The 25815-nt window shown below is 39.0% G+C and overlaps 1 protein-coding gene across 28 annotated transcripts in view; it reads right to left on the bottom strand.

Moving 5' to 3' along the window:
* The window catches only part of PTPN13 (protein tyrosine phosphatase non-receptor type 13), a 212291-nt gene extending 187373 nt beyond the window's left edge, over positions 1 to 24918 (bottom strand). For 26 of the 28 annotated variants that reach the window (XR_004972633.1, XR_004972635.1, XR_004972634.1 and 23 more), the window contains exons 1-2: positions 24786 to 24918; positions 2841 to 3393 (exon numbers count right to left, since the gene is read on the bottom strand). Coding sequence is in view for 24 of the 28 variants with exons in the window: in XM_036338751.1 (XP_036194644.1) it covers positions 2841 to 3099 (259 nt within the window). In the remaining 4 variants the exon portion in view is untranslated. The remainder of the gene's footprint in view (positions 1 to 2840; positions 3394 to 24785) is intronic. The other 2 variants (XM_036338781.1, XM_036338853.1) reach the window with 2 other exon arrangements.
* Between the last annotated feature and the right edge of the window lie 897 nt (positions 24919 to 25815).

Genomic DNA, 25815 nt, shown 5'->3' with positions numbered 1-25815 from the left:
TCGCCTCTCTGGGACAGATGAGAATATGTTTTGCTACATTTCATAACTGCAGAAGGCACATTCTGAACTATGTTAAGCTAGAAAAGGAGACCTGGACTCATTGGCTCACACATCTGTGTAAATTTTTAATTAAAAAATATAACAGTTACTCAGAATAGCCACAGCAATCCTAAGAAAGAACAAAGTTGGGGGAATTACAGTACCAGATATCAAGCTATATTACAAAGTCACTGTTCTCAAAACTGCCTGGTACTGGCATAAGATCAGACATATAGACCAATGGAACAGAACAGAGAATCCAGAAATCGACCCAAGCCATTATGCTCAATTAATATTTGATAAAGGAGGCAAGAGCATACAATGGAGTCAAGACAGTCTCTTCAATAAATGGTGTTGGGAAAATTGGACAGATACAAGCAAAAAAATTAGACTAGACCAGCAACTTACACCATACACAAAAATAAACTCAAAATGGAGAAAAAACTTAAATGTAAGACAGGAAACCTTAAAAATATTAGAAGAATCCATAGGCAGCAAAATATCAGACATATGTCATAGCAATATCTTTATTGATGCAACTCCTAGGACAATGGAAACTAAGGAGAAAATAAACAGATGGGACTACATCAAAATAAAAAGCTTCTGCACAGCAAGAGACCATCAACAAAACAACAAGAAAGCCCACTGCATGGGAGGACATATTCGCCAATGTTATCACCGATAAGGGTTTAATCTCCAACATTTATAGGGAACTCATACAGCTTAACAAAAGGAAGATAAACAATCCAATCAAAAAATGGGCAAAGGACCTAAATAGACACTTTTTGAAAGAGCACATATAAAAGGCAAGAGACATGTGAAAACATGCTCCAAGTCACTAATCATCCGAGAGATGCAAGCCAATGGACATAAGGCACTGGGAGGTAGGGGAGGCCAGGGGATTGTCAAGGGCGGGGGGGGGAGGGGGGGGAAGGAGACATATGTAATACTCTTTGTAATACTTTAAACAATTAAAAAAAAAAACTTTTGGGCAGTTCTCTGAGCTTATAATCATAAATTTTAAAAGATTAAACCACCTTTTTTAAAAAAAAAAAAAATGACAAAGGTACCATCTCACACCTGTCAGAATGGTTATCATCAACAAATCAACAAACAAGTGCTGGCAAGGATATGGAGAAAAAGGAACCCTCGTGCCCTGCTGGTGGGAATGCAGACTGGTGTAGCCACTGTGAAAAACAGTATGGAGTTTCATCAAAAAATTAAAAATTAAACTCCCATTTGACCCAGTAATTCTGCTTCTAAGAATATAGCCCATGAAATCAGAAACACCAGCCCAATTTACAATTGCTAAGATTTGTAAACAGCCTAAGTGCCCATCAGCAGAGGAATAGATTGAAAAACTGTGGTACATCTACACAATTGAAAACTATACTGCCATAAAAAAGATTTGCCACAGCATGGATGGACCTGGAGAGCATTATGCTGAGTGAAATAAGCCAGTCGGAGAAAGAGAAATATCACATGATCTCACTATTTGTGGAATATAGTGAACAATATAAATTGATGAACAAAAATAGATCCAGAGACATAGAAGCATCAAACAGACCATCAAACCTCAGAGAGAAGGCAGGGGAGGAAGCGGGGTAAGAGATCAACCGAAGGACTTGTATCCATGCATCTGAGCATGACCAATGGACACAGACAATACGGGTGGGGTCATGTGCTGGGGGGCAGGAGCGGGCAGGGAGAGGTCAATGGGGGGAAAGGAAAGGAGACATGTGTAAAACTTTCAACAATAAATAATTTATTTCAACAATAAATAATTTAAAAGTGCTAACTTGGAGTGGCCTTGACCACACAACTGGAAACAATCTATGATACATGTGTGAGGAGTTGATGACATCTGCCAACTCTTCTTTATTTCTTCCTCCTTCACTCCTTACTTGACCCTTTTTGACTTAGCATCTGTTCTATACTATTTCCTATTTCCCTGATGGCAATGTAGAAAAATGGTAGTGTACCTAAGTCTGAGAGTCAGGCAGAATGAGTTTAAGCCCAGCCCATGCATTTAATAGTTGTGTAATCTTGAACTAGTTATTTCACCTTCCAATAGCTTACTTTCCTCCTTTGTAATAGAAAAAGAATAGTACTTAATCATAGGGTTGTTAGATTAAATGAAATGATACTTATCTGTTCAATCTAATCCCTGTTAGTTCTGAGTCAGTTTGACTGATTTATCATTATATATTTCCCTGCTTCTTTGCATACCTGGAAATTTTTTATTGGATGCCATATATTGTGAATTTTACCTTGTTGGATGCTTATGTTTAATCCTCACCTGAGGATATGATTTTTATTATTATTATTGATTTTAGAGAGAGAAGAAGGAAGAGAAACATCAATGTGAGAAACATCGATCTGTTGCCTCCCTTATGTGCCCTGACTGGGTATCAAACCTGAGATCCTTTGGTGTACAGCACAATGCTTCAACTAACCAAGCCACACCAGCCAGGGCTGGATGCTTATGTTTATATGTTTATAAGTATTCTTAAGTTTTGCTTGTGGATGAAAAATTATTTGAAAACTTGGAAGTCTGACCCTTTGGGAACTAGCTTTTATAATTTGTTAAACTGGTCCAGAACAATGCTCAGTCTAGGGCTATTTCTCACTACTGAGGGGAAAATTCTTCTGTGTACTCTACTTAGTACTTCATGAATCTTGAGGTTTTCCAGTGTGGTTTGTGGAAACAGGTACTATTCCTGACCCTGCATACAAAAGTACTGTTCCCTCTAATCCAGCTCAAGAAGTTTCCTCACGTGTAAGTGCTACTGAGTACTCACCTGAATACTCAAAGGGGGCCTCTACAGATCTCCAGGGTTCTCTTTCTGCGTAGTTCTTACCTTTGCAGTACTCTGTCCTGTTAACTCTAGCTGCCTGTGTCTCCTTAGATGTTAAGTAACATATCCTAAATTCAGAAAGTCTACAGTTCTTCACCTTGTTTCCCACACCTTGCATGTACCACAGTCTAGAAAGTCTCTTCAATTTAGTAAGCTGGGTAATCATAAGGCTCACTTTGTTTCCATCTCTCAGGGATATCATTGTCTTTCATTGCCTGATCTTCAAGATCTTGAAAAGTGTTGTTTCACATGTTTTATCCATTTTTTAGTTGTTGTGGGCAGGAAAGTAAATATTGTGTCTATTACTTCAACTTGGCTAGAAGCAGTTTTGCTAGCTTACTTGATTTATTTTTTTCTGTACCGAATCACTGTAAATGGCATCTCATTCAATCATCCCTGATGGATTGGGGTCAAATCTTCCATGGCCGTGAGGCTGCCCCTTTAGATTGTTTCTGTGTGGGTCTTTTCACTAGTAGTCTTAAAGGCAGTCGTTTTTCTGTTTAAAAAGCACATTTGAAAAAAAATAGTATTAAGACTAAGGAATTTTAATGTTTTGGGGGAAAATGTCTTAAAGATTGTGCAGCGTAGTAAGTCACAAAGTGATTTTCATTCTATAGAATTTCTGTAAGAAAGATTTCTCTTTTATAATTCTTACAAATGAAAAGAACATTCGTGGGAGGAGCAGGGAGATACTGAAATACGGAGACAGGAAAAGAAGGATGGCAGATCTCGAGAAAGAAAGGGGCTGAGAATGAAACTCATGGGAGCCAAGACATATGCCACTGTCTCTATATAGTTTGTTCTTCATTCCTACGCAAAAATTCAATGTTTACTTAACTAATATGCTAAGTATTAATCAAAGCAGACAGCTAGCAGCATTATCATCATTACTATCCCTTAATAAATGTCAAAACAGAATATGGCAAGTTCATACAAGCGTAAGGTAGTGAAGATAATCTAGGGCATAGGTTGCATACCAGTGGCCCATGGGCTTTATTTTGGCCTGCAGTCATGTTGTATTTGGCCTATAAAGTGATGGCTCACACCATTATTTTACAAAAGTGTGAATTAGTGGCTAATATTTATAGATTTGATTTCACAAATGGGAGAGATTTCATTTAAAATTTTTGAAGAAAAAGGAGATACAACTGCTCAAAGTGGATAGCAGAGTCTGAGCCCTTTGGTTAACTATATAGTCTATCATTCATTATTGTTTTCTTCCCTCCTCAACTATCCCTGGCCCTTCTTCCCCTATAGGTATTTTTAGGCTAGTGACACCTGATCAAGGGTATATATAAAATATCCCAACTTATAGAACAAATGTATAAAACCGTGACCAAAATATATATTAACTTTTAAAGGGAAGATAAGATTTCTAGAAAGATACATTGAACAGGGTACTTATTTTCTATTATTTGTAGGAAAGCTGTATCTGGGGCACATTTTTTAACTACAGATTCCTATCGGTCTGGAAGTGTCTCAAAATGCTTCTTTTAAACAAAATAATATGTAAATTAGGTATAACTCCCTTAGAAAACTACAATGTACCCTACCTTTCACATACATTTAAAAAGATACACATAAAAGGAAGCATAATTAGAAAGAGCTACAACAATGTCATTAGAAAATTATTCTCTGGCACACTTTTCCTCCCAATGCAAGGGAAAAAAATCTGAACTTTAGGTACACAATAAGAGTAACTCTGTATTTATTCTTCTCTGTTCATAATTAAGCCAAGAAAATTAGAAGAACAAATGCTATACACCAAAACTTTCTATATGTTGAGGTTTCTTTGCATCCCAGTGCTCTATAAAATAGAAAAATTGAAATAGAGCTAAGTACCCGTTACAATTGTAAAGTGATCCAACTTCACCTAAACCCAATATTTATCAACTTCAGTTAAAATAAAATTTCAACTAGCAAACAAAACAGTATAAGACATCCATGTTTGCTTTTATTACTAATAGATTTTTAACTTCTCATAAAAGAATGAAGATTAACAAGTCAAAAGTGTGAGAAATGTCTAATGAGGTAATTTGATGGGGGGGAGGGATAAAATCAGAAACATGAAGATGTAGTTTATTATATAAAAATGATTTTGATTAGCCCGGCTGGTGTGGCTCAGTGGTTGAGTGTCGACCTATGAACCAGGAGGTCCCAGATTCAATTCCCAGTCAGGGCACATGCCCAGCTTGTGGGCTCGATCCCCAGTGAGGGGTGTGCAGGAGGCAACCAATCAATGATTCTCTCTCATCATTGATGTTTCTATCTCTCTCTTCCTCTCCCTTCCTCTCTGAAATCAATAAAAAGATATTTTTTAAAAAAAGACTTTGTGCAAGTTTTTTTGAAAAGCAAAGAACTTTACTGCATAATAATCGGGGACATGTAAAGTTTCACTCAGTTTGGCATATTATTCATTAATGTTTCCTCCCCGCTTTGGTATTATTACTGAAGAGAGCACCCCAGGGAGGGAGCCTGGAAGTAGGAATAGAAAGATGACGACTTACTTGCCAATCTTTCTAATGTTGTACAATACACATTTTACCTATTCCAAAAGAATATATAAATAAGATACTTAAAAATAAGAAAACAAACTTTACCTACTACAATAATTAAAGTCTGCACAACTCATCCCCTTCTGAGAGCAATAAAACTGTTTACTTAATAAGAGAACTGCATGATCATCCAAACTATTTGCATGAGACTATAACTCTTAAGTGAAAGAAAAAAAAAGGAACTGAAAACAGTTAAGGAGAAGGGTTAATAGTGAATTTAATTTTATGCCTCAAAGAGCTGTAGGATACAAATTCCACTTCTCCAAATAAAAGCAAATGTCAACCAATTATAGTGCAAATGAATTTTAAAACCATATAATAAATTAAAATTTAGGACTTTTGTAGTTCTTCTATCAGACACATACAAAGCATCTAAGTCTACTGAAAGAATTGATTCAAAGGAGAAGAAAAGGAACTTTGTTAGCAGTTACCAACAGTTTGGGGTTCTGTAAATAACAGCTGTCAAACAAACCAAAGGACTTTTTTTTTTAATGCACTAAGAATGCAATGGAGAGTTTGATCATAACTATTCTGAATTACCACAAATTCATAAGATCATTACTTCTAACCCTGAACTAAGTTATAGATGATTTTCACAATTAAAATATATAGTATGTAGTGATCAAATACACTGGCTTTGGGACCAGATAGCATAACTAGATTAAAAATGTTGGCTCTCCCACTTAACTATGTATATTATTTGGGCAAATTAGTCCAACCCTACCTGAGTTTCCTTATCTATAAAAATGGAGATAATAGTCTACTCTACGGTTATTTTGGGAAATTGAATATATTTATATATTTATATATTTATATATTTATATATACTTTATTGATTTCAGAGAGGAAGGGAAAGATAGAAACATCAATGATGAGAGAGAATCATTGATTCACTGCCTCCTGCAGGCCCCTCACTAGAGGTCGAGCCCACAACCCAGGCATGTGCCCTGACAGGAAATTGAACCGTGACCACCTGGTTCATAGGTCAACACTCAACCACTGAGCCATGCCGGCTGGGCTTACACAGTATATTTTGAGTGTGTATTATCATTATTGTTACTGAAACATACTTGTAAAACAGCAACCTAGACTCAAGTACAAGTTCTAGGTTGTCTAAAGTGTTGGCTAAGATAATTTGATGCATTATCTTCCGTATTTTTTTAAATCTTCAGGCAAAATATCATAATCTGTTTCTCAACTCAACATAACAGATTCTATATGTCATGAGTTCTTCACAAGCTAAGCCTTCTAACTCCTAAAACAAGTTGGTTTTCCCTTACACAGTGGAACCTCTGTTCTCAAACTTAATTCATTCCAGAAGGCTGTTCGAAAAGCCATTTGTTTGAAAACCAAATCATTTTTTCCCATTATAAATAATGTAAATTTAATTAATCCTTTCCAGATCCATCTTTCATGTATACAATACATGTCTAATGTACTGTTTAATCTGTGAACAAACACTTCTTTTCCTAATTTATCGAACCACTCCTGCTAGCCTTAAAGGAATCACTTTCAGCACTCGTTCCAGGGGAGTCTTTCAGGAGGTCAGGATGCGGCATCTTCACTTTCTCACATATCATTGCCTCCAAAATGCTGCCACAGGCTAACTGCTTTGCGTGTATCCAAATAAACAATTTTTTCTGCCTCTTCAAATTGCCTGTCATTGTGGTTTTGTGAGCACTTTCACACCCTTAGCAATATTAGCACCCTTGATGGCCTATTTATGTTTTAAAATTGTGTTAATCATTGATTTCTCCAGCAACAAAAGTCTGAGAGATGCTTTTTGTCATGCTGAGGTATCAGCATGAAAGGGTTATCAGGTTGAAAAAGGAGTTTTGTTCCCCCCCTCTCCTTTGAACAACTTGGTAGAGAACCTAATTGTTAAAGAACCAAGGTTTGACAGTGTATCACCATTTTGGGCATTTTTGTTTCTTTCTGACCTTTTTTTAAAATGAAAGTTTTTAATAAAAAGAAAGCAAAACAAAAACTATGGTTATAATCATACTTTACTTACTAAGTTTTATCTTTTTTCTATTTAATATAGTTTCATGTTATAAAAAACCTCTCATCAACCTAATTTTTGATGATCACAACATTCCATTGTAAGGATTTAGAATACTTTAAATCATTCCTCTTCTGTGAGCTCTTTATGTTGTTTGTACTTTCATACTCTTACAAACTTGATGCTAAAAGACCATAGGTTAGTAGAGGGAGACCTTGGCAGGGAGGGAGTTAATGGCTGAAAATACACGACCTTTGCAAGAACATCATTTAAGAGCTCATGACAATTCCAACATAGACTGTGGAGTTCTCTTTCATATTTGCTAGGTAAATTGAGGTATTATTTTGCTCCTCCTTGATTCTGCTCATTTTATTTATTTTTTTTTAAATAGATTTTATTGCCTGGCTGGCGTGGCTAAGTGGTTAAGAGTCAACCTATGAATCAGGAGGTCACAGGTGACTGCTCTGAACTCCAGTTCTGGGTGAGTCTCTGGGTTGCAGGCTTGATCCCTAGTACGGGGCGTGCAGCAGGCAGCCTGTCAATGATTCTCTCTTGTCCTTGATGTTTCCATCTCTTTCTCCCTCTCCCTTCCTCTCTGAAATCAATATATTTTTTTATTCAAATTCTTAAAATAGTTCCTAGCACATATTACATTCACAAATAGTGTCTTGTCTTGAACGTTTTCAATGTTCATTTAAGTGGTTTGAAAAACATAATAAACATATACTATATGTGTGTTCATGTATAAATCATTGGTTTAATCTACAGATTATGATGGCACAAATGCATATTTATAAATTGCTACATCATCATTAGATTTTAAAATACAATTCAGTCTAAAAATCTAATTGTCAAAATAGAAATATAAAAATATAATGTACCTCAATAGGGTTCTAAAAGAGGATTTAAATAATTTTTAAAAATTAAGTAATAGTTTTAAAGGAATCATAAACATAAATTTTGCTGCTTGTAGCATATACCACAGAAACGGTTTTTGTTGAGACAAAACAAGAAATTGAGTCTTTTTCACAGGATTAAAAAGCCAAGTATGTTTAAAAGCATGTTGTCTAAGTGAACTAGGAGCAATTTATAAGCTAAAGTAACATGATTTCTTTTTTTAACATATTTTTATTAATTTTAGAGATAGAGGGAGAGGGAGAGAGATAAAAACATTGATGAGAGAGAAACAGCAATCGTCTGCCTCCTGCATATCCTCCATTGGTGATCGAGTCTGCAACTGGGCATGTGCCCTGAGCAGAAATCGAATTGCTGACCTCTCAGTTCATGGGTCGACCCTCAACCACTGAGCCACACCATCTGAGCAACATTATTTCTCATAGATTTTTTTTTTTTTTGCTTAGCCGTGGTAATATAAAAACTAGTAGAAAATGAAAATTCACTATTATGTACATTTGATTACTCAAATCCTTAATCCATGACTTGTTTAGCAAAAACACTATTTTTAGAGGCCTACACTTAGAAGCAAGCCTACAATGAATTTTGCTGTTACTTAAAAATCAAGTAAGTGACTTTAGACAATCCACCATTATTTGTAGATAGCCAAGAAGTTTTGTAATATGCTGTTTCGGGAATTAAAGAATAAATCAAGTCCTGAGTTGGTAAAATAATATATCATTCTGTACTGTATTTCTTACATCACACTAGGTATAGCAGGTAAAACACTTATTTGAAGTAAAAATTGAAGTATGGGGAGGAGAAACCAAGATGGCGGCATAGGTAAACACTGGAAATTGCTGCCTCACACAACCTCTTCAAAAATACAACTAAAAGACAAAATGGACATCATCCAGAACCACAGGAAGGCTGGCTGAGTGGAAATTCTACAACTAGAAGGAAAGAGAAAAGCACACTGAGACTCAGAGGAGGTGCGGAAGTAAAGCGCAGAGGTACAGAGGCACACGCGGCAAGGGCTGGCAACTGAGGACGCGGCTGTCTTTTTCAATTGGGAGGGAGTCACAAGCTCCCGATGGCTCTGAACTCCAGTTCTGGGTGAGTCTCTGGGGACCCAGACTCATATGGGGAGAAACTGGACTGTCTGGCATTGGTCAGAACTCGAGGGTGGCTTTCTCTCAGAGGTACTTGAAGCGATTACTGGGACACTGAGATTCAGGGCCTCTTAGGGTAGGACTGAGGAGCAACCATAGCGGCTTGCTCAGACCTGTTGATCCCCTGAGACACCGCCCCACCCAAGCTGTGTGCAAAGGTTTTTGCATATGAAAGGCCTGGCCCTTTGCAATCTGAAAATTATCTAACAAACTGCAGCTGGGTCAGAGAGACCCAGAACTTCCAAAAGAAGGCCCAAGGCCCCACAGCAGCTTGCATTGCTTCACAGCTAGACCTCATCTGGGCACCTCCAAACCCCAAACAAAGAAGAGGAATCTGCAGATCTCTCCATAGCTCCTGCTGGGTGGCCTCAGGCAGAGGCTAAATTAGCACCTCCTTAGAGATTCAAGAGCCAGTGTACCCAGTGGTCAGGGTAAGACCATCCAGATTACAACTCCTCAGATCCATAAGGGACACACTCAGGAGGCAGACTCAGTGAGCACCAAAGCCCCACTGAAGCAAGTCTTGCCCCAGAAGGGTGTCTCCAGCACAGAAGCTCTCCCACTGTAGACACAGCTGATTCTCACAGCCAATTGGCCTGGAGGTCAATTCCTTCCAGTGATACCTACAACAATCAAGGCTTAACTACAAGATTGTGCACAAAGCCCCAAAAAGGGTGCACCAAGAGTGTCCACCTCAGGTAATTGGGGAGGCTGAGCCACTGGGCCCTATAGGACACCTAGCACAAAAAGCCACTCTATCAACACAGGAAAGCATAAAAAAATGCAGAGACAAAGAAACAGGTCACAAATGACAGAAATGGAGGAAAGCAAACTACTGGATATAGAGTTCAAAACCACACTTTTAAGGTTTTTCAAGAATTTTCTATAAACCGCTGATAAACTTAGTGAGACCCTCAAGAAATCTAGTGAGACTCTTGAGGATATGAAAAAGGACCAACCAGAAATTAAGCATACACTGACTGAAATAAAGAATATTATACAGAGTTCCAACACCAGACTAGAAGATCACAAGAATCAAGTCAAAGATTTGAAATACAAAGAATCAAAAAACACCCAACCAGAAAAACAAAAAGAAAAAAGAATCCAAAAATATGAAGATAGTGTAAGGAGCCTCTGGGACAACTTCAAGCGTACCAACATCCGAATTATGGGGGTGCCGGAAGAAGAGAGCAAGATATTAAAAACCTATTTGAAGAAATAATGACAGAAAACTTCCCCTACCTGGTGAAAGAAATAGACTTACAAGTCCAGGAAGCGCAGAGAACCCCAAACAAAAGGAATCCAAAGAGGACCACACCAAGACACATCATAATTAAAATGCCAAGAGCAAAAGACAAAAAGGGAATCTTAAAAGCAGCAAGAGAAAGACAGTCAGTTACCTACAAGGGAGTACCCATATGACTGTCAGCTGATTTCTCAACAGAAACTTTGCAGGCCATAAGGGAGTGGCAAGAAATATTCAAAGTGATGAATACCAAGAACCTACAACCAAGATTACTTTATCCAGCAAAGCTATCATTCAGAATTGAAGGTCAGATAAAGAGCTTCACAGATAAGAAAAAGCTAAAGGAGTTCATCACCACTAAACCAGTATTGTATGAAATGCTGAAAGGTATCCTTTAAGAAGAGGAAGAAGAAGAAAAAGGTAAAGATATAAATTATGAACAACAATTACATCTATCAACAAGTGAATCTAAAAATCAAGTGAATAAATAATCTGATGAACAGAATAAACTGGTGAATATAATAGAATCAGGGGCATAGAAAGGGAATGGACTGACTATTCTTGGGGGGGGGGGAAGGGGTGTGGGGGGTGGGGGAACAGACTGGACAAAAATCGTACACCTATGGATGAGGACAGTGGGGGGGGGGGTAAGGGCAGAGGGTGGGGTGGGAACCAGGTGGAGGGGTTCTATGGGGGGGAAAAAAGAGGAACAACTGTAATAATCTGAACAATAAAGATTTAATTTTAAACAAAAAGTTGAAGTACGGGGTTCATTTCAAAACTTTTTATTTCCCAAGTATAATGCTAACATCTAAGAAGAGGACAGAAAATCCTTTTGTAGCCAAAATAATTTGCAGAAAACATTCCCAATTAATTTTAAATTCTAAATCCTAGTGATAACTATCAAAATCCTATATAATAAAGAGCTAATATGCTAATTAGACAGAACAGCAGAATGACTGTCCGGAAGAAGCCGGGGCTGTGAGGGCCGAGACATTGGGCCTCTAGTACTAAATAAATTTAAAGGCTGACAGTAACATCACACACAATACTTAAGAGTCAAGATCCTTTGTCACCTTGTTCTAACAAAGTGGCAGAGAGCAGCAAATGACAAATATCTTTGACTCAATCAATAGTTAGCTTACTGAGCAAATTCAGAAAGTGCTGAATAAAATCACTTTCCACTTCTTCCAATAATCCCTGCCTCAGTGAGATTTCCTCCTTACTAAAGGCCCCATATTTCACATGACCATCACAAATTGCAATAATCTCTACACTTTTCATTTGCTGCAGATGTGGATTTAGGACAGGGGTCTGGCCCTGCCAAGGCATTAGGGGTGAGTTAATTAAATGTTTGACCAAATATAGCAGGCCAGTTTTTTAAAAAATTTTCTTATTGATTTCAGAGAGGAAGGGAGAGGGAGAGATAGGAACATCAATAATGAGAAAGAATCATTGATTGGCTGCCTCCTGCACGGCCCCTACTGGGTATTGAGCCCACAACCCAGGTATGTACCTTTGACCAGAATCAAACCTGGGACCCTTCAGTCCGCAGGCTGACGCTCTATCCACTGAGCCAAACCAGCTAGGGCAGCAGGCTAATTTTTAAGTTGATAATTTTGTATGGCCTGCGAATGATATAAATATCCCAATGGCCCTTGACAGAAAATAAGATTCCCCACCCTTGATTTAGGCCATTGCTAATTATTCATCTTTAAACTGGTAAGGCCTGTAAATCCTTTTTCAATCTCCCTTTGCTTTCCCAACAGTGATGATTTCTGACCTTTACCTCACTCCTAAAACATCCAATTCTTCACCACTACCCAAATCATATTTAAAAGCAGATAATCGCTTTCTAAGATCACAGCATTAAATGTAAATTCTCTTACAAAACTTTATTTTCATTTCTATTCATCAGTAGGCCCACATTGATCTTTGTAGACTACCCTTTAATTTTACAGAAAAATGTTGCTTTCCTCATGACTAAAGCTAGCAAATGTACCTAGGGCTCATTCCTTCACATCCAGACAGAGCCTCTTAAAAGCAGATGACTCTTTTTCTCCCTTCTGGCATTTTAAATCTCTTAATCTCACAGAATCTGTTCTTTCACCATCTTTAATCTTAAACACAAAATTTCTCTGGCCCATGAAATGTCATCTATTTTGCAACCAAATTCCATCCTCCATTTTAATGTCCTTCCTTTTCTCCTCCTTGTCAGTGTAGTAAAATGGTTCTTTTGATGGTAAATAACATTCAACTGTTCACACTGTTCTGTCACTTCTACTTTACTTTCTTTTTAAATTTTTTAAATTGATTTTAGAGAGAGAGGAAGGGAGAAAGATTTATGCATTCCTTGACTGATTCTTGTAGGTGCCCTGATGGAGGATCAAACCTGCAACCTTGGTGTATCAGGACGATGCTCTAAGCAACTGAGCTACCCAGCCAGAACCTTGTACTTTTTAGTTGGCTTTCTTTGCTCCCTGTGGCACCTGGCAGTATTGGTCACATACTCCTTGACTGATTCTAACACACTTTTTAAACATACACTTTCCCATTTCTTTTACTCTCCCTTAAAAGTTTTATTGCACTTACTCACTGTACTATATAATGGTTTCCTATATTTCTTATCTTTTTTTGAATTAGATTTTAAAATTTTTTTGTAAAAAGCATTTTTCTTTTATCTTTTAGTGTTTCTCTGAACAATTCTGAACACAGAGTAGTATGTCAAAGACTGTAAGCTATATAATTAGTTTAGACAAAAAAACAAGACATTCAAAACAAAAATAAGCTTATATTACTTGTAAAACATTTCTAATTGTTACTATTTCAACTATAGTCAAACAATCCTATGGATAATTTTTCTACCAATTTCCATATTTTTTCCCATATTCAAGAGGACATGGCAGATTTACCCATTTTCTTTCCTTTAAAATTTCAATCATTTTAGTCTTAAAGTGGTTTATATGTAGCTACCATGTCTAAAAAGATATTACATATATAACAATCTAATTAAAGCAGTCAATGACCTAATCAAAACAATGCATACTAGAGAAGTTAGTATACATTAGGTGATAAAGAGATAAGCCATACTGTTGTCTCAGTATTACTAATCAAATTTCTTAGGTTACTGTTTCCCCTAATATACACAGCTGAAGAAAGGAGTGAAAGGTAAAAAATTCTTAGGAATTAAATCAGTGGACTGTGCATATGTGTAGTAATTCAGGAATAAAGCTCAGAAAACTGTATGGTAGGTATTATCATTTCCATTTTAAAGATTACACGCAGAGCCCTAGCCAGTTTGGCTCAGTGGATAGAGCGTTGGCCCGAGGACTGAAGGATCTCAGGTTCAATTCCAGTCAAGGGCACATACCTCGGTTGCAGGCCTGATCCCCGGCCCTGGTTGGGGCTTTTGTGGGAGGCAACCAATCGATGTGTCTCTCTCACATCGATGTTTCTCTCTCTGTGCCTCTCCCTCTCTCTTCCACTCTTTCCAAAAATCAATGGAAAAGTATCCTCAGGTGAGGATTAACAAAAATAAAAAAGTTATTAAAAATTTTTTTAAAAACGGTAAGACACAGAGAGATTAAATGACTCCAATTGCTAAAAGAGCTAAAGGACAAACCAAAAACTACCTAAATTCAAAATCTGTATTCTTTCTACTACACTAAGATTTCTAATTTATGTTTGAATTTAAATAAACAAATCATGATACTACCTAGATTTAGTTTTCACAAATGCTAACATTTAAGAATGAAAATAAATACATTAATTTTCTCTTGTTAAAGGTTAACAATAGCTCAATTTAATGTTTCAATGGTAGGTTGAATACTGATTTTTTAAATTGTATAAATGGGCCATATTATTTCAAGGAATTAAGTATCAAACCATGCAAAAGTATAAAGGTACCAAATACTAGTAATCTTAATGGTCATGAATCAGTCTCCACAGAAAGTGAATCCAGTCTCTTAAACATCCTCTAGGTCAGGGGTGGGGAACATCCGGCCCGCGGGCCATCATTTGGTCTGGTCCTGCGCCAAGGCATTAGGGGTGAGTTAATTAAATGTTTGACCAAATATAGCAGGCTAATGTTTAAACTGATGTTATAAATATCCAAATGGCCCTTGACAGAAAAAGATTCCCCACCCCTGCTCTAGGTAAAGCCACTTCAATCGGCATCATTTATGCGCTAGATATCAAGGGGGAAGCCAATAACACCAAACCGCTCATCTGTGCATATTATAACCAAATTCCACTAACCTGGAAACAAATGGAGATCAGATATTAAGAAGTCTGGAGAGAAAATAATTGGATCCCTACTATCTCCTCTCTTTAATTAGTTTTGAGACAGCCAAGTGCCCAGCAAAAAATTACAATTCCCAGCTTCAAATTACTCAACTTCAAATTGATGAGGCCAGGAAGCCTTCATCACTCTCCCTCTACTTTACCAACAGCAATGATTTCTGACCTTTACCTTGCTCCTAAAACTTTCAATTCTTTACCACTATCCAAACGATACTTAAAAGCAGATAATGTTGCCTCCTCCATCAGCACTTTCTGAAGTGCTTCCCTTAAATGTAGGGGTGGCCAATACAAACAGAAGTTACTGGATAAGGCTCTCGAGAACATCCTTTAGAAGGATCTGACTCAGCCGGAAGGCACACCCTTTTTGCCATTTTCCCAATTTCTTCCATAGTCGTCTGCCTGGAAGGACATTATGAATAGGATGCTCGGAGCCATTTGGTGACCATGAGGCCATCCTGAAGACGAAAGACATGCACTAAGGAGGCCAAGAACAACAATAAAAGATATCTTGGTCAGCTCTGGACTTCATATGTTAGAAGGAAAAATAAATCTCTACCTTCTTTTAGTCCATTGTTATGCTAGGTCTCTTGTATTAGCAACCCAATGTAATTTCTAACTGGAAGAAACAGAACAAGTCATTGCAGTGGTCTTGGATAGGGCACACACAACGAATATCTCAGGCAGCATTTCCCAAATCAGTGCTCCTATTATGAAATATGTTAAGATGTACTATGAATTCTGTAGTTAAATTGTCAAATAACGGAAAAGTGATATATTTGATATCACCTTGGAGATTCACAAGGTATCAAAGATTCTCAAGTGTACACAGTATCTGTTGGGAAGTGTGCCACAAATACTTTACACAGAATTTTAGGTTATGGTACACAACACTTACTCCCAGAGGCACAGAAACCTAAGATTCACAAACATTAAATAACAGCTCTGTGTTTGTGACACTGTAAACATGTACAGTTAAATATACTAGAATTTTTAAGTTCAGGGGTGTAACCTTTCAAAATAGACGTTTGGGAGGATACATACCCATGTCCTCGGTGATTCTCTCTCATCACTGATGTTTCTATCTCTCTTTCCCTCTCCCTCTCTGAAATCAATAAACATGTTTTTTTAAAAATCACTCCTTTTACTTTATAATCATTTTTCATTCTTAAATATATATTTTTTCTTTAATCTCAGAGAAGAAAGGAGAGAGATAAAAATATCATTGATGAGAGAGAATCATTGATTGGCTGCCTCCTGCCTACCACCTACTGGGGATCAAGCCCACAACCCAGCATGTGCCCTGACCGGAAGAATCAAACCGTGACCTCCTGGTTCATAGGTTAACTAACACTCAACCACTGAACCACCCTGGCCAGGCAATGATTTTACATTTTAATTCAAATTATACTCCTTAACTACTCACCTTTCTAAAATATGAATAAATACATTATTTAATTGAATTAAACGTACTCTCAAAGAACAGATGTGCCACTAGAAAAGATATTCAAAACAACATATCATATGCTCTAAAAGTAACTCCAAAAGAGGAGATGTACAATTCTTAAAATAAATAGTTTGAAGAGGACATTATTTTCGATTAAATGTGTGAAAATCAGGCACACACTACATATATCAACAAGCCCACGTAACAAGTAGAAGAAACATGCAGCCCAAGGAACAAAGCAGGTCCATAACTTGGAACAATCACATTTAAGTTCATATATTACCTTTACCCAGTGTGTTAAAAAAAAAAAATAATTGACAAATCAAATATATACCAAAAAATAATAATAGCTAATATTTATAAGATACCTGGTATACACTAGGCACTACTGTAAATGTTTTACATGTATTAACTCATTTGGTCCTTACAACAATCTCATGAAAGAAGACTGGTTAGCCCTGGTTTCGAAGCTTAGTTGGTTAGAGTGTTGTTCCGATGCACCAAGGTTTGGTCTAGGTTGGGGCACATACAAGAATCAACCAATGAATGCATAAGTGGGTGAAACGACAAATCCATGTTTCTCTCTCTCCCCCCCCCCCCCTCTCTTCCTCTCTCTCTAAAAATCAACAAAAAATATATATTTTTTTTAAAAGAAGACTGGTTATTATCCTTATTTTGCAGACAAAGAAACTACATAAAGTACAGTGAGGTTAAGAAACTTGCACAAGGTCAGAGAGTTGTTAAATCTGAGTGGGAATCAAAACCCAGGCAGCTTGGATCCCAAGTCTTGCCTCTAAATGCCATGCTATACTGTCTCTCTAAATAAAACAGGAGTGTTCAACACCATGCACAGCTGCGTCTAAAAACAATTCGTACAGCCCGGCTGGTGTGGCTCAGAGGCTGAACGTCAACCCATAAACCAGGAAGTCACCGTTCCATTCCAGGTCAGGGCATGTACCAGGGTTGCAGGCTTGATCCCCAGTAGGGAGTGTGCAGGAGGCAGCCAATCAATGATTCTCTCATCATTGATGTTTCTATCTTTCTCTCCCTCTCCCTTCTCTCTGAAATCAATAAAAACATATTTTAAAAAACAATGCATATATATTCAGATAGTTATCCACATGCTTATAAAGTTTTACAAGTTTACATGTTACTTAATTTTCTCTTCACAGTTGTTGTGTCACTATATCCTATCAATACATTGATTTACTTGGCATGAACTCAGCTAATTAAAGCTATATAGCCACAGACTATCCCATTTATCTGCTGTCTTGAAAATATGTCTTCTCTGTGAATCACCAGTGCCTAGTAAAGTGCCCGTAAAAAAATGGGAATTCATTGTATATTTACAGAATACAGAACAATTAAAAAGAGAGCTGGGCATCAGAATGTGCAGAGATCAGACCAGATTCATCACTACTGCACTAAAAAAGTCAACATGTTTCTTCTAACTTAGGCCATTTTTGGCTTACCAAAAATGATTCATTAGTATCCCGTGAGGTGGAGGAACAATATTATCCATTTTTCAATTAAATCTTAGTATGTCAATACCATCTTAAAATCCCTTTGTAGTTAAGAAATCTTCATGTACTAACAAACACACTGGAAGAGATTCAGATAAAAAAAAAATTAAAACAGCTCAGTTTGGTCTTCAGTTACACAGTGGGTGTGATATATTATGATCATTAAATATTTTCTCTTATTTAAGAGTTGAAGGAAATCCCCATTAAATTTAATGATAGAGAACAATATACGCTAGATTTTTTATTGTAATGGTAAGAATGATAAAACTATAAACATTGGAGGATAAGTGAAGTAACAGTATTGCTGGGTATTACTATCCTATTTTTTATTCATTTCCATACACCTCAAAGCAGTGCCAGAATTTCAAAGTTCAGACTGAACTCAATCAAATGGTATATATCTACTATACAGTTTTATCTAGTTTTGATTTAACAATTGAATATTCCTGGACTAAAGTTTCTATTATATTTATTATTTTTTTAATTAGGTTTTGGGTGTTTTTGTTTGTTTGTTTGTTTTTACCAAAACAGCTATTCCAGCTTTCAAGTGCAGCCACAAGGATACATTTTAGCCTTGGTAAATTTTCACATAGCACATAGAAAATTGAGATGTGTTACATTTGAATCATTGTTTCAAGCTCATTCCTTAAACTAAGCATAAAAGCTATCATCAGAATAAAATTAAAGCAGATTGTATAAAGAATGAAATTAATCAACATTATATTCAAATAATATCATGTAACTACATCTCAGCATCAATCAAGAAAATGAAAGACAAAGAGGAAATAAATCTATTATTCAGAACCTTATATTAAGATAAATTCCTGTACCAAAACACTAATTATTTCTTTTCGCTTCAAAAACTGAATTAAATTATATTTTCCAGAAGAGATATTTGACTACACTAAGACCTAAAACAACTAATCATCCCTTAATAGTTTAAATGTTTATTTTAAAAATTACATTTTTCTAGAAAAAGTGCTTAATATTTAAGCAGTCCTAAGAAAAATAAAATTTCTTTAAAGAATTCCCTTATTTTTAAAAATTTTCCAGATTATATCTTTCTTCAAAAACCACCAATTTTGAATATTTTCACCACATTCTCAGGTTATACAATCAACCCTAATTTAGGTTATTCAACAAAAACATTTCATTTTTGTTTCAGGGATGGACGACATTAGAACCAAGTGGAAAAACATTAATACATGAAAGTGATATTGTATACAAACCATTCCATCAGGCATCATTTAAAAAAAACCCCACAACATTCTAGATGCAAATCTGTCTTATGTGAGTAGGTAAGAAAGCATGTTTATGTAAAGAGGAATGTAGCATCTACCAATAAGGGAAAAACTAAAGAAAGAATACTTTTAACTTAAAACAACTGGTTTCCATTTCTACTCAGAACACACCAAATCACTAGAGAAAACTTTGATTTTTTTAAGTGTTAAGGAGGCATTGCAGGTGAGATAAACTACACTGTACAGTTTCTCCTAAATTGTGTATCAGTAATTAACACCATTAAAACACCATTAAAATTCAAAACATACTTCTAGTTTCCAACCATCTCAAATTGTTTAGAAACCTCATTCGTGTTGAAGGGGATGCTTTCCCATATGGGGAAAAAAAACAAAGTCTCTTGTGCATCTGCACGTTCATGTTAAAACTAGTAAGATGATTTTCTGTTGAAAAATGGATCATATGAGATGAACTAAGAGTCTCCATTTGTAAAAGTAAAAAGAACCTTCACCAGATTAAAAACAAAAAAACACACCTTGAATCAAATTTCCAACACTGGAGTTGAAATGATGACTTTCTCTATTTCCAGACCAGAAACTGATAGCATACACGAGGGCAATTTTAAACTGTTGGTTAGATTCAGAGCATTCTGATATAAATAATAAACACAAAGACACTAAAGGTTCTCCTCTCAGTTAAGGTTTTAAAAAGGAAAACCTTACAACTAGGTACAACACACTGAAGAAAGAGGTAATGTGAACATCGAAAATGGTATTTCCCCTTAAAAAACAACTATGAAAAATACATAATTTTAAATTATAAATTTATATGTGAATGATGAGAAATTAGAATACAAATTTTAAAATCTAGAGGTAATACAGAACTTTCTGTAATGATATCCAATACAGTAGCTACTAGCCACAGGTGGCTATTGCGCACTTAAAATACAGCTAGTGTTGCTCAGTGGTTGAGTGTTGACCTATGAACCCGAAGGTCACGATTCGATTCCTGGTCAGGGCATATGCCCGGGTCGAGTGCTCCATCCCCAGTGTGGGGCATGCAGGAGGCAGCCGACCAATGATTCTTTCTCATCATTGATGTTTCTATCTGTCTATCCCCCTCCTTTCCTCTCTGAAATCAATAAAAATATATTATAAAACAATTTAAAAAATACGGCTAGCAGGTATAGTAACTATTATAAATTGTTATCTACTTAATTTAAATGTAGCCACTTGTGGCTGAAACTACTACACTGGACAGTGCAGCTCTAAAAAACTAGAGGGAAATACCTGCATCTTAAATTCTGATTCCAACAGTAAAAAGTCCTATAGATGGGCATATATAGAGAGAGATGCTTCTGAGACATTAAGTTTATTTCTAAAAAAAACTTGTGCTTTATATAGAAGAAATATAATTCAATATAAAAATGTTGCTGCATTTGTGGGAATCAAGTTTTCTAATACTGACCTTCTAGGGAGGACTAGAATGTTGGTTCACAAGTTGGCTCCATGTTTAAATTCTTTAGGGAACTTCCAAAAATATGGATACATGGGTGTCACTCCCTGCACCCCTCACTCCTCTCCCCCAAGATTCTGATTTAATTGGTCTGGGTTGAATCTTAGGCATAAAGATATTTCAAAGCTACTCAGGTGATTCTAACGTGCAGGCACTTTAATGGAAATAAAATAGAAAACTGTTTAGTAGGCATAGATGTAGTATGCAGCCAAAGACATTTCTTTGCTTGCAGATATACTCACTAATTTCTTACAATGAAACTTTAACTTAGGCCATTTAAAGTCTTATGTTAATTTGCTCATTAAAAGCTCCCTTAATTTTCAAATTAAAAGAGAAAGGTTCTCAGAGAAAAATTGGGAAAGCCAGAGCAAGGAACCATCACCTTTCCCATCAGCACGAATCCTTTCCTGAGACCCAATATCTTTTGTCCTTTTTCAGGCTCCTACCTTATAAAGTGACATTAACACAAATGAGTCACACTTGGTTATATCAGAGGCCAGACAGAATACCATCAATGCACTATTCTAATTAATAGCACAAAGTATATGCCAAAATAAGAATATGTTGACAGGAATAACTCCTAAAAGCACAGACTTGGAGTATGGTAGTGTTTCTTTTCAATTTCAAATGGTATTAATTACAATATAATTATACCACAAAAAATGTTTTGTAGTTTATTTAAAAATTACAAACTCGCCCTAGCCAGTTTGGCTTAGTGGATAGAGTATCAGCCTGCGGACTGAAGGATCCAGGTTCGATTCCAGTGAAGGGCACATACCCAGGTTGTGAGCTCGATCCTCAGTAGGGGGCATGCAGAAGGCAGCTTATCAATGATTCTCTCTCATCATTAATGTTTCTATCTCTCTCTCCCTTTCTTTGCCTCTCTAAAATCAATAAAAATATAATAAAAAAATAAAAATTACAAACTGTCAAAAATGCATAAGAAGCAGTGGCAGCTTATCCCCAATAGTCTTTGTTGTTACTGTTGTTAATCCTCAGCCAAGGATACTTTTTTCCACTGATTTTGAGAGAGAGATACAGAGAAACATGGATGTGAGATGAGAGATATCAATTCGTTGCCTCCTGATCTAGCCCTGATGGGGGCTGGGGATTGGACCTGCAACGCAGGTACATGCCCCTGACTGGGAATTGAACCTGTAAGCAGTGTGCAGGTCGACACTCTAACCACTGAGCCATCAGCCAGGGGGCCAATAGTCCTTTTCTCCAGTATGTTTGGAGCTGGGCAATAAGATGAGCTGGAAAAATGAATACACAACTGATATAGGAGAAGCCACAATGCTCTTCCACTAATCCTCAATCTATTAAAAGTGAAATAAAGCAAGGATTTGACCTGTTTTCTTTTTTTAAAATATATTTTTATTGATTTCAGAGAGGAAGGGAGAGGGAGAGATAGAAACATCAATAATGAGAGAGAATCATTGATCAACTGCCTCCTGCACGCCCCTTACTGTGGATCAAGGCCCCAACCTGGGCATGTGCCTTTGACTGGAATAGAACCCTGGGACCCTTCAGTCAGCAGGCCGTCGCTCTATCCACTGAGCCAAACCAGCTAAGGTTGACCTGTTTTTTTAATAATAAAGAACACATAAATTCCATTCATTTAAATATCGACACCTATCTTCTACCCAAAAACTGATTAACAATTCTCAAATTCACTTCCTTAATTTATGAGGCATATCTACAGAAAAAGATAATGTGAGGTATTTACAACTTTTGACTCCTCTCATAGATAGTATTGAAATCTACCCTTGCCCTGGCCGGTCTGGCACAGTGGATAGAGTGTTGGCCCTTGGACTGAATAGTCCCAGGCTCGATTCCGGTCAAGGGCACGTACTTCCTACTTCCGTTGCAGGTTCCTTGGCCCTGGCCAAGCCGTGTGCAGGAGGCAACCAATCCATGTATCTCTCTCACATGGATGTTGCTCTCTGTCTCACACTCTCCTTTCCACTCTCTCTAAAAATCGATGGAGCCCTAACTGGTTTGGCTCAGTGGATAGAGTGTGGGCACACGGATTGAAGGGTCCCGGGTTCGATTCCGATCAAGGGCATGTACCTTGGTTGCAGGCTCCATTCCCAGTAGGGGGCGTGCAGAAGGCAGCTGATCGATGTTTCTCATCCATGTTTCTAACTCTCTATCCCTCTCCCATCCTCTCTGTAAAAATCATTTAAAAAATAATAAAATAAAATAACAAAAATCAATGGAAAAATATCCTTGGATGAGGATTAACCAACAAATAATAATAACAATAATAATAATAATAAAATAAAAAGCCCAAACAAAAAAGACATCTATCCTTTAAATTGACACTGGTTTCAATGGTTTGTGTATATTGTGTGTTACTTGTGACATGAAAAGCTATTCATAAGTATTTTTGGAGGGTGGTAGTCACCCTCCAAAAAATAAGTAGGCTTTATTTTACATTAAAGTAAAAATTTTGGTGGGACAAATGTAAATGCAAGACAATCCTACATAATGGTAAAGGAAGTAATAATTCTCCAATTGTAAAAGTGAAGGACACTATAAATTAGTCTCTTTTTCTTAATAACTAACCCTAGTTACCTTTCTATTTTTAATTCCCCGCTTCCATCCTGCCCTATCCCCCACACATACTCCCACCAAGCCTCTACAACGAAGTTAGAACACAATGTTATGAAAAAGTATAATAAATTTACGACTGGATGACAAAGTATTCAATTTGCTCTTGTATGAATTTACTGAGTCAATACATGCCTGCACTTAATTTTAAAATGCTAATGACATTAAAACGAGAACTAATTTGTATCATAGCCCCACCACAGGCGACCAAGGAGCATGAAGCAAGTTTTCACTTGGACCCTGAGAACCTAGTCAGAAAGAATTTGGGAAAATACCAACGCTTGTGTCATTATACGGCGACTTTTATCCTCCTCTCCCCCCATCCCTTAGTAAGCTCTGTAGCTATAAAATTTAAAATCTTGCTAATTAGTTACCAGCGCCCCGTCAACCAACAGCTCAGGTGTCCCACATTTTGTTCAGGTCCCCGCCTTGAAAACAAACCCGATTGCCCCATTTTCTGAGAGGTAAACTCAGCGCCCGGCTGCTCCCTATGAAGTCACCGCGTTTGTTGTTTCAAAGATGCAATTAAACGAAAATGACACAAGGCTGTCTTCGAGATTAGCTGGACGTGTGTGGGGGTGTCCATCGCATCTGTGCGAGGCCCATGAAACCTGTACTGCTTGCTGGAAGCCTATTTTGGTGCTAATATTTCCCCCCATCTCCCCTCCTCCAACATATTCACAACAGTAGGAAACGAAACTTCCTAAGAACTTGCTCGACTTTACCAAACTTCAGCTTTCCAGCTTTCCGTCCTACAGAATCATGTAATCAGCTTCAGCTTTCCAGCTTTCCGTCCTACAGAATCATGTAATCAGCGGAGGGGGGAGGGGGGTGGCTCGCGCACGAAGAAGAAAAGCAATAAAAGCGCCTGCACCAGGCAGTGTCTCTCCCTCGGCCCCCACAGCCCCCGTCCCCCACCCCCACCCCCCACCCCCTCTGCCCCAGCCCTTACATATACACATTCTTCGGTGCGGCCTCTCACCACATCATGTCCACAGTCATTTGCAAAAATTAGAAACAGACTCGGGAGCCCTCGCCTTAGCGCGCCCAGAGCAGAGCTGCGCTAGCCCGATGGGACCAGGTCACTCCCGATCGCCCCACGGGGTTTCATGCCCAACAACCCGGCTCTCCGCCGCGGAAGAGGGGGGTCTCCCTAATTCGACGTGCAAGTTCGTCTCATCCCTCCCCGATCCCGACTCTGGCATCCGGAAACCCCCCACCGCGAAAGCCAAAGAAAAAAGTTTCTTCCCCCGGGGCAGCAGGGGAGTGGGTGACAGGGGCTGCAGCAAAAGCCGAGAGAAGAGAAGGAGGGCGAGCGGCGCCCTTGGCTGCGCACGTCTGCGCCTCCAGCCCGGAGCCCAGGGCCGCCCCCGTCCTCACCGGCTCGTCGGGAGGGAGACCCGGTCCTGCTACTGGAGCGCGCGGCGGGGACGCGGCGTCGGGGCGGGCCGCCGGCAGCCGCCGCGGGCGCGGAGAGCCACCACCTCTTCTCCCCGGAGCGGGTGCGGGCGTGGGCCGACGGAGCTGGAGACGGAGCGGGAGACGGAGCCGGGGGAGGGGGAGAGGAGCAGCAGCATCGCCTCCTCCGCCTCCACGCCTCGGAAACGCCGCTCGGGCGGCGACCCCGGCAGACCGCCGGACCCGGGAGCGCTCGCGCAGCCTCTCGCCCTCCGGTGCTCGGCGCGCCTCCGAGAGTTTGGCCCGACCCGTCAGGCGCGGGGCCGCTCGATGCCTGGAGCCGGCTCCGAGCGCGGCCGCGGCGGCCGAGGCGGACCCGGGAGCCCAGGCGCGCTGCTCGCCGGCCAGCACGACGGTCTCGAGGGGCCCAGATCGCCGTGTGTCACCCTCGCCGCGCCGCGGCCGCGAGAGGTAGTCGCCCAACTCCGGCTCCACCTCGGGCGGCCGGGGCGGCCCCGCCCCCGTGCCTGTCACTCAGCGCTTCCCGGGCTCCTGGAGGACCGCGGATCTCTCACCCTGCGCTTCCCGCGGCCTGATTGGCCCATCAGGCCTTCAGCCCCGCCTCCTCCCTGGGGACGAGGTCGCCGGGGAGACCGGCGCTCCGGTTCTCATGACAACCGGTGCCCTGGGCCTGGCTTGGGCGTCCTGCTGGCCAGAAGCTCAGGTTGATGGCCTCGCGGCAGTGTTCTCAGCCCCTGCAGGGTGGACTCCCAACTGCAGGGCGAGCTGGAAACGCAGCAGAGCGCCCCAAACTTCCAACTTCAGACGCAGGACTTGCCGGCTCCGGGGAGCGCGAGGGGGAGTGAAAAATGCCTCAGAGAGCGCTTCCCCCACCGTCGTAAAGAACCCCTCCCCCCTCGCCCTCTCTTGCCTCCAGCCTCGTTTCCAAATTCTCACCGGGCGGATTTGGCTTTGAAAGGGTGAGGAGGAGGAGGAGAGAGATAAAGAGCAG

This window comes from Myotis myotis, unplaced genomic scaffold (genome assembly GCF_014108235.1).
Source record: "Myotis myotis isolate mMyoMyo1 unplaced genomic scaffold, mMyoMyo1.p scaffold_m19_p_1, whole genome shotgun sequence".
In the NCBI taxonomy this organism is placed as follows: domain Eukaryota; kingdom Metazoa; phylum Chordata; class Mammalia; order Chiroptera; family Vespertilionidae; genus Myotis; species Myotis myotis.
The sequence above is the reverse complement of the archived record's forward strand: the minus strand, read 5'-3'. Positions and strand labels throughout refer to the sequence as shown.